We start from the raw sequence: 10,064 nt of genomic DNA, 5'->3' as shown, positions 1-10,064 counted from the left end.
AATTATTTTATTGATAATAAACTTTAATCAATAGTTTTGTTCTTTGCAACTCAACATTCTATTATTATTACGCACACAAAATATATAAGTATGTTATTGATTTTTAGTACTAGGGCGATAAACAATATAGCATATTCGATTAGATTAATCGACCCGAGGTCGATTAATGACATCACAAGCCCTAACTAGCTAATCACAAAATTTATACGAAAATGTTCGACTAATGAATTTGAGTTTAAGAACTCAGGGAATTGATTGTATATCTGAAAACGGAGTGAAAATGACAAAAATGAGCAAATTTACTAGAATATTTATAACTTCATTGGTCAATGCTTAGTGAATTTGCTCACTTTTGTAATTTTCATTCCATTTCGAGATACACAATCGATCCCCAGGATCGATTAACCGAGGTCCAATCCAACGACATATATCTGGGTGCACCCGCTGATTGCACTTTTGACATTTTTTGCACTTAATATCCGTTGCACACTAGATGCGATGAGTTAAATCCAATGAAAATTCTTCTTTCTAAAGAAAAGCCAGTGTGCAATGGCCATTAGGTGCAAAAGTATTAAAATGGCAAGCAACAGGAATCAACTTAAAATAAAACGAGGAGTGCAACTATCGATCCCATTAGTTAATTATATCGCACTTTAATTCCATTTAGACCGCGTTCCGTTTCACATATCGCGTGTATTTATCTATAATTCATGTTACATCTACTATAAAAAATGCGCGCGTACGCATAAAACGGAACGCAGAAAGTGACATCTCGTAGTGGAGACTTTGAAACTATTTTAGCCAATCAGAAAGAACGGGTTTAATAGACCCTTTATTTGCTGGCCAATAGCGTTCGAACTGTATTGAATGTTTCTCATGAGTTGGCCATATTGACCGAAAACGAATTGCGCTAACGTGTAACAGTGATATTAACTTTCAGAAATGAATTTATGGAACCTAGAAATTTTTAAGATGGCCAACATTGTCACCTCTTTTTTTATAGATTTTGTCTGGTAACCCAGCGACACACAGCTGACCACGCGCGACGCAAGAAAACTTTTACACCTCTATACATATTCCTAACGTGTAAGTGATATTAACTTTCAGAAATAAATTTATGGAACCTAGAGACTTTTAAGATGGCCAACATTGTCCCTTTTTTTTATGGATTTTGTCCAGTAACCGTTTAACATAGAAAAATGTAACTAGAAAATTCTATGGACTCTAGTTTGTTTAGGAAATAACATATATAAATTTACATCAAGAATCTAAACAGCAAATTAAAATACATATTTATTATTTTAATTAATACTTTATATCTTTATATATAAAATACATAAATGTCGATGACATTGCTATATCAATTTACTTGTGAGCTTTTAAACAACCAAAAATAATATTAACTTATGATTACAATATGCGCAATAAGCATAATATTTATTATTTCTTTTACGAGAGTGTAAAGTCAAGTTCATTGAGTTCATTATTGATCCTTCGTGATGTTATAAAAACGTGTCACTATACTTAACCTAAAAATAATTTTAAGCTCCATGAATGAAATACAAGGTTCCTTCAATCATAAATTCTTCAGACGATATCCAAAGATTATTCATTGTCTGCATAGATGACATGTCATATACAGTTTACATTTTGACCACACATAGATGTTGATTATTATAATTTACGCGTAAACGCCCAACCCTGAGTTGTTCACACGGGTTCAATGACTGCGCGCGATTTTCGGAGTCGTGGCGCGGCGCTCAGCGCCGGTCTAATTCGTCGCGCGGCGGCGTACCGGCGCGTCGCGACGCGGCAACGGGGCGTAATATATCAATTGCAAAAAGTAATATTGATAAATGCGCAAAGTGGCGTCGCGTAAGCGCAGCCGGGTCGCCCTTGTGTAAGCACACCCACGCATGCACGTATCCCCGGCCGCGCTCATCGACACGCGCACGCATTGCACACCCATGCGACACCCACGCGCCCACCCACTTATACATACACACACATTCGCGCGCTCGCGTATGCACACGGCCGAAAAGCAGCGCGTAGAACGCGGTGCGCCCCTGGCGGCGGACCGTGCAAGCGACCCTCGCGAAAATAATTATCGCGATTTATGTTATTTGTGCAAATGTGATCCGGGAGTTTAATTAATTAGAGGCGATGCCGAGTAGCGGCGATTAAGGACGACGAACGGGCTCCTGGGGCTAGCCGGCTTCGTCGTGAGCGGAGTGGAGTGTCAGCGGTAGCCGCGGCACGGGGTGAGTGCACGTCCGAGAGTACCTTCCGCGTGTTCTTCCCCCCCGTGCGTTATCAGAAGGGGGGCGGTGGCTCGGCTCGTCTGTGGCCGGACACTTTTTTGTCGGTTATCGCCGGCTTGCGATAATGATGGCCGTGTGTGTTGTTGGAGAGATCGTGAGCGCGCTCGACGTCGTCGTCGTAGACGCGACCGCCGCTCGTGCACACCGCCGACGACGACGACGGCGAGCGAGCGAGCAAGCGAGCGAGCAGACGAAAGAACGAACGAACGAACGACCGCGGCATCCATCCGCCCCTCTCTTGCGCTGTCGAACCGCCGTCTACCGAGACGAATGGTTCTGCGACGGGATGCTCGTCGCACTGGCGAGATCCTAGCGGCTTTGAACTCTGTCGTTGCGGGTTCATGCGGGATAACGGCTGAATGAGATTATCGAATAATATCGTTGCTATGAGATGCTCCTGTGTATGTTTTTATATGTCTCTCTGTGAGTCAGGTTTGACTTGGAAGAGTTCTCATATTTTTTCTTATGTCAAGTGAAATTATTTTCATGTTTCATGCAGTTGTCCTAATTTAACTGTGTCTGCACATAGAATGGATCTGGCAGAAACTATGAAGAACATTGTAGCCAAGGGTATGCAAACAGAAATGGGTCCACCAGGTGGAGGATCAGGCTATCCTGCTACACCAAGCAGTGCTGGTTACGTTACGGAGAAGATATACATGTTGTTACAAGCATACTTGCAAAACAAAGGATGGAATCCTGGTATCGAGTTGCTGCAGTGTTTCACTGAGTTCAAGGATGCATCCATGATGCCCAGCGCTGCCTATTTACAGTAAGGAGATATCCCCTATAGTATTAATTTAGTTACATATGCATATGTGTTATTTACATACATATATAGGTTGTCCTAGAAGTGACAGTATAAGCGTGAAGAGGATATTTCTATATGAAAAAATAAATTGAAAATGTAGAATAAATTTTTTTATACATGACCTCTTTTTCCAGAAAAAAACTTTAAATATTTTTCATATGCTTAGCACTTAACTATGTCTATGTCAAACAGATTTCCTCTATTATTCAGGATTTTTCAGTGATATGATTTTTAAACTCCTTAAGCATATATACTTAATGAATATTCAAAGTTGTTTTTTTTTAGAAAACAAAAAGATTTGTATAATAAATTTTTATTCTACATTTCCGAAATATTTTTTCATGTAGAATCATTCCTTTCCCATTTGTATCACTAGCTCTTGAATACTCTATATAGTATGTTATATACATAATATGGAATTTTAAACAGAGTGTTAAAAAAGAAGAGTTTAAGACTTATAGGATAGATAGTTTATAAGATATTTATTTAAGTATTTTTTACTCAGTTTAGTGAATAAGAACAGGAGATTATCTCATTTCTATTATCATGGTTATGAAAAATGTTTTCTTTTTAATATATATAAGTTTCAAGGGTACTTTAGAAACATCCTGTATATATGTATATTACTTGTATTTATACAAATTATTGGGTTGTTTGTTTGCAGAATGATGGCATCCAGGGTTGCATTGGACTCACAGGGAAGATTGGTTCTCCGTGAAAACGGGAAGATAATACTCCCCTATGAGCACTTTGCTAATGCTGTAATGCTGAAACATATGAATGGCCCGCACGGCTTACATCTGGGCTTGGAGGGTACAGTCAGGGCAGTCATGGAATCGTACACCATTGGTAGAGAGTGCTTCGGGATGGAGAAGGAGTTTATAATAGAAGTCGTGCAGAATTGTCCCAATCCGGCTTGTCGTTATTACAAAAATCAGCTGGAACTCACTCAGAAGATGGGCCATATGGCTCCCACTTACATTCAGGAAAATGAAGCGACTGCGTCTCTTCTGCGTACTGGTTTCCCGCACAGTACGGACTTTCAGGCGGTGAGTGTAATGTATGTCATGTATTAGGTTAATATAAAAGATTTATCTGTTTTCTATTCAGAATTCTTATAGGAAATTTGGGTATTAGAAGGAAAAAAAAGCTACTCCAATTCGTATATTTTATTTATATGCGATCTTATTTATATATTTTATTTATATATTTTATTTATATATTTATATATTTATATATTTTATTTATATATTTTATTTATATATTTTATTTATATATTTTATTTATATATTTCCTGTTTTTCTTCTTAGCAGACGCTGAGCAGTACCAATCCGAATACGCACATAGGAGGAGGATCCACAGCAGATTTACCGGAAATGAGGAGTGCTGGCAATCAAATGAATCTTCAACGTCCTCCAAGCCGTCCGTCATTAAATATTCCGCATCGGCCTGTATCGCAAGAGAAGAAAGTGCCATCTGGCAAGCAGCATTACGAGTCACTGTTATCTAATATACCGATCTCCGACCATAAGCTGACAGACTTTTTACGCACTAACCTGGATAACCTGGACAATCTCGGTGGACTCGGTTTAGGAAACTTACAAGGACTAGGAAACGCCAATAAGGACCTATTGGCACTGCATAACGGTGCGTGGCCTTTAGAAAATGAGAAAGGATCTCGGTCGTCGTCTACAAGTTCGGAAGGTGATCATAACTTCGCTGGTAGACACTTTTCCGGCCAGTTTTTTGTCTTCAACGTTGCGATTAATGCGTGCTTTTAATTTTGCTGTTTCAGGTGGTCAAGAGAAGATTGTACGCGCTTTCGCAGAAGTAATGAAGAACATGGCGAGAATGAAAGCTTGCGTACGGCCAGCAATGTGCAAGCCATACGGCAAACAGTCTGAGGCTCTGCAAAAAAGTAATAAGAACATCAGAACTTCACAATAATTTTTGTTTTCGTAAAAGTAGTCGACAAAGGCTCTCATGTTGCTCGTTATTATTTATTGTAGCATTGGTCGACACAATACAACTTGTACAATCGCTGAGAAGCTTCTTGCCGCCCCCGCATATTCCAGTCTCGAGCTGGAAAAACGATGATAAACACCGATTAGATCACACCGGTACTTCTTACATGTCAACATTGTAAGTATCTTTATCGCATATTTTATCGTTTAACTTTTTAAGGGAGTCTGCTTAAACAAGTCAATTTGAATTTAAGAAAATAAAGCAAAATATTAGTGCAAGAAATATCAACTGCTTTTCAGTGTAAGATGATTATATGTCATATTCTACGAATTTGTACATGACCAATATGGCTCTTGGAATTTATAAAAATGCTTTATTGTCAATAGGCGACTTTCATTTAAACGCGCAGATTTAGATTGCTTGTTTGCGCAATTCCTGTCCACAAAGAGTTAATAAAATATTAGGTTGATGACAAAGGTTTGTCATATCTGTAAAATAAAATAGAAAAAACGAAATTACTCAATTTCGAAAGGTTAATAATTTTGACGAATAAAATTATACAGGTTGACATCTTTTTAGATTAACAAAAATTTTCTATTTTGTTTATAATGTCCAAACTTTCTATGAAAATCCATATAATAAAAAAATGATAAATCTTGAGCATCAACCTAATAAATAACGAGCTAGTGAACTAAATAGGTAAAATAATACATGTACGTTTCTCCTCTTTCGACAGAAAAACCGGTGCAATGGAAGAACTGTGCGAGCAGCGTAAGTTAGACTAAGCGTCGTCCTCGCTTCATTCGCGACAGACCGTGGTCTCGTCTTTCGCGCTCTATGATGTTCTAGTCACAAGATGTTTATCGATTAGTTGGGTGTTTCGTATCTAAACAACCCGATGGATTGCTCAAAAGTTGTTGGCGTTTAGGACTTCAAATACTAAGAGACAAAATGGGTCATGCGTGGACTGTGATAAACGTGGGTAGCGTGAAAAAAAAAGAAGATTTATATGTAGGACTCTAAACTCACACACCGCGTCATTTTACGACAGACCCGTTCAAGTATCGGACAAGGTCTTGTGAGCGAAAAGTTCCGCCCTTTCCGTTGATAACAAGCGTGGTGCAAGCGGTTTTGGAATTACCTTCGCTCCACGAACTTGGACAGGCCTGTCCGAGGGGATTCTTACTAGCTTTATTTTATCGTTGTAACTTGATTTTGCGTATCGCTCTCCAGATCTGCCTATGGGGCTTATCTATTATAATGCTTATTATAAGGCGAAAGTAATGCGAACTAATCGAATCCAGCATTACCAAATGCTGAACGATCGAGGCTACATATAAATAATATGCAGCAGTATGAAAGGAAGAGAGGCGTATGAGAACAGCATTTATATTTTACTGTATCGATTTAACGATTTGCCGCTTGTGTTCCCATAATTACCTGATTAATGATATATCGTAGAGCTTTTTTATATACATACTATGTATAAAATTGTTACATGAGCGTGTGAAACCTAGTCGGAGTGAGGTGGGAGCGAGGACTAAATTGGCCTGTCGCGCAAAAAAAGAAAAGGAACAAAAAAGGTGCTTTTGCTATTAAACGATATTTAACAAGTTAGCGACATTATTCGGGACTGATCGTGTGAAGGCAGGGAACGACGATTCCTTCGAAAACCGTCGAGAACCTTGCGTTATTTCGTTCTTGTATGTTTTTAACTGTTTGTTACATATATATATATCTCCTTTTTAATGTAGTTTTAAATTAATGTAGGACGGAATTATTCGACTAGTGAAGGAGATTGCTGTGTTCAATTTGTGTATATATATTTTCTCCAAAAGAAAAAAAGGTATATGACATGCGTTATTATTTATTTTTAAGAATAAGAGATCAGCGAAAGTTATCGCGTTGTTACCTCTAGTACTGTTCGCTAATCGAGCACGCGTACGAATGTTGAAAGGTTTGCAATACTCCGTTAAGCTCCATGGGCAGTATATGTGCGGTGTGCACGTAAAAAAAAAAGAAATCATTGGTCAATTCATAGGTATTTTTTAAGAAACAAATTATTTCTTAATATATATATATATTATATATATACATATATAGTAAAGAAAAAAAAGGAGAACGAAATCGTTACATCATTAGAGGATTCTTAAGGCGGTGTGATTCGCACTGACGCTCAAAGACTTTTCACCGTGCACTAAGTATTATTATTACGTAGAAACGTTTTTACCCTCGCGAGGGAAACTGCGGGATCGGGGCGGGGAGGGGGAAGGGCGTGGGGAGCCGCGTTTGTGATTTACGGTACATATACATCGATCGCTCGAGGTAATCGAGTAGCATAAGAAAAAAAAACAAATAAATATACGGCATATCGCGTCATCAGTCGTCGCAGGGGTAGAAACTGTTTCCCACACGATTGTTATAATACGCATTGTAAGCGATGGTAAAATGTTTCCTTCTTTCTCGATAATGTAAAGTTACCGGCATTCGTCTTTGAATGTAAGCAACATAAATGCGTGTACTGCGCAAGCAAGCAAGCAAGCAACGTGCAAAGTAAGCGCGCGGCACTACGAGAGTGCATGTGGGGCTGTGTTTCGTGATGTGTGTGTCTCTGATAGGTGAGAATGCGGAGTTTTGGCTATCAAATAGCGAAATTTTATATGAATGCGAGCGTATGTTGGTGAAGATATGTCTTTCTATACATATGTATCTGTTATACTATATTTATTTACTACGTATGCAGCGAACGTGTGCCGATCGATCACCAAACTAGGAGTCGGATCCGTGGTCTGAGAAATTGTACAATCATTCGCTCTCTTTTTGTCTATCTCTTCTCTTTATCTCCTGCCATATTCGCTGCACTCGGAAAAACGGGAAGTATGATCGGAGTCACGGATTTATTCGTAACGATGGACGCATTCGTAAATATACACAGAATATCATTGTCGATAGTGGTTCTTTATTTTGTCCCTTATAGATGGATAGTAGTTTCGTTTTTACATACGCACGTAGATCCGGCTTCTATAAGACTGCGTTTTTCGTTGACATACATATACATTGACAAAGAGGCTGCTGCTACTGCTGCTAATATGATTCGTAATTCGACGATAACTTGTTGCACACCAAAGTGTATTTCCAATAACTAGATGGACTTATTTCTTATAGTAGCTATTATATAAAAAAAAAGGAAAAAAGGAGAAAAGAGATGTAAACGTACCGCCGTTTGTCCTTTGTCGTCGGTTGTGTAACTGACGGCGCGACTAAGCATATCCACGTCACTGCAGTTATGCCAAATGGGGAAAAAGGGAGCGCGGAAACAGAGTCTGACTGATTGTGAGAGGAGAAGATTGGTCCGACAAATGGAATCTTTCGAGACATTTGAGACTTTGGAGACTGCGTTCAAGACCACAACGACACAAAATTAAGCTTATTCCCTGTTCGAGAACATTTGTGCAATTGGTCGGGACAATTCGGCGAGAGAAAGAGATTTTGTGCATTAGTATTATCAAAGCGAATTCGCAGCACTGTGAAAATTCGGTTGTTTTAATCCTTTGCACTCGAGAGGCGATTCTCAGATTTGATGCAACAACTCGAATAGCGAGTGAGAGGCGACAATAACTGCTTATGTTTAATCCCGATAGTACTGAAATACGATAGTTTTATATGTTAATTTATGTATAATTTATTTTTGTTAGCTGTAACAAATTTCATCATCTTTTTATCAAAACAGCTTCTAGTTGCTAGTTCGCTATAGCGGAAAAATCGAGTGCAAAGGGTTAATTCTCGTTCTACTCTATACATTTCGCTACGATACTTTCTACCACAACCGCAGCTTGATATTGTACACAGAGAAAATATTGCGGTAAAAATTACAACAAAATTTAACAACATTTTTTAATCTGAGAAAATAAAAAATTGTGATCGAAATTACTTTGTTTAAAAATTTTATGCGTGTTTAACTTTTTATTACCAAATTACTGGTGTAATTACTTGAATTTATATCATATTCGCGATAGATCGTAATTAATATCATATTATCAAACTCATAAAACTTAAAAAAAAAATTATTTAAAATAAAATATGATCTTAATGTAATTTTTGCTGCAATATTTTCTCTATGTATGTGTCGATCGTGGGTAGACCGCTGAATTAAATTTTAAGAATTAAATTCTAACGTCTTTACTAAATATCGATTAAACCTTAAATCTTAAACTAAGTTTAAGTCTATATCCGAATAGAATTTGAACTTAGGTTGAGGTTTAATCGACGTTAATAGAAACAAGCATAAAAAGACTTATTCTCTTCATAAAGCCTAACTTTGACGTTGCAATTACTGTGACCAACGTAAATTGTATCTAACTTTGGCATATTCTTCCTTCCAGCTCACAGTTTGCGCCATATCTATCTCTTGTGTTGATAATTGGTGAATTAATTGATAAAATAATTGGCAAAGAGAGACTTAATTCGTCGAGTTGCTACAACTTTCGCTTTGAGAACATAAATTCTCTTTAGCCAATTGCCTCGACCAAATCGTAAAGATATGTTTTCGAACGCAGTCGAGCGCACGAAAGAAAGGCATGGAAAAAGAAAAATTACAGATTTCGTTTCCGGATCTCGTTATTCTCACGCCATATCTATACCATAGGCCGTGTACACGTTTCCGCACCGAATTCGACAGTAAGGATAATAAACGATGTAAAATGCGCACCGTCGTCGATCCGGTTTCTTTTTTAACACGGATCGCTTAATGATATTCGTACACCAAACGCTAACCGCTGTGTCTGCACATTTTAAGCTCGTCGTCGCTTGTCAGTATTGCTCTTCTGTATTCTCGCATAATTCTAACTCATGACAGCAATTATTAAAGTTTTTACAAGTGTGAGAGACTTGTGTCACACTTCTCTCTTCCTATCTCTCCCTTTCTCTTTCCTTCCCTTCCTCCTCTCTCTCTTTCTATCCCCCCCCCC

At 38.2% G+C, this 10,064-nt stretch overlaps 2 protein-coding genes across 7 annotated transcripts in view; one reads left to right on the top strand and one right to left on the bottom strand.

Moving 5' to 3' along the window:
- The first annotated feature begins 2,016 nt into the window (after positions 1-2,016).
- Positions 2,017-9,979, top strand: LOC116848731. Of its 5 annotated transcripts, none has more exons than XM_032825141.1 (7): positions 2,017-2,261; positions 2,851-3,093; positions 3,797-4,181; positions 4,443-4,836; positions 4,928-5,050; positions 5,142-5,274; positions 5,834-9,979. In XM_032825141.1, exons 2-7 carry the CDS (start codon positions 2,852-2,854, stop codon positions 5,880-5,882), a joined length of 1,326 nt encoding a protein of 441 aa, XP_032681032.1. In that variant the 5' UTR covers positions 2,017-2,261; position 2,851; the 3' UTR covers positions 5,883-9,979. The 5 variants fall into 5 exon arrangements, with proteins under 5 accessions (XP_032681032.1, XP_032681034.1, XP_032681033.1 ...); XM_032825143.1 differs by lacking the exon at positions 2,017-2,261 and adding an exon at positions 2,298-2,744 and having other exon boundaries at positions 4,443-4,779; XM_032825142.1 differs by lacking the exon at positions 2,017-2,261 and adding an exon at positions 2,302-2,722.
- LOC116848734 (methyltransferase-like protein 9) overlaps positions 8,037-10,064 on the bottom strand; it is a 61,132-nt gene continuing 59,104 nt past the window's right edge. For both annotated transcript variants that reach the window (XM_032825147.1, XM_032825148.1), the window contains exon 5: positions 8,037-10,064. The gene's annotated coding sequence lies outside the window, so the exon portion shown is untranslated.

The sequence above is a fragment of the Odontomachus brunneus genome, unplaced genomic scaffold, assembly GCF_010583005.1.
Source record: "Odontomachus brunneus isolate Ranch 3 - 2012 unplaced genomic scaffold, Obru_v1 Obru_scaffold_099, whole genome shotgun sequence".
Lineage (NCBI taxonomy): Eukaryota > Metazoa > Arthropoda > Insecta > Hymenoptera > Formicidae > Odontomachus > Odontomachus brunneus.
Note: the sequence above shows the minus strand (reverse complement) of the source record. Positions and strands in the feature narration are given on the sequence as shown.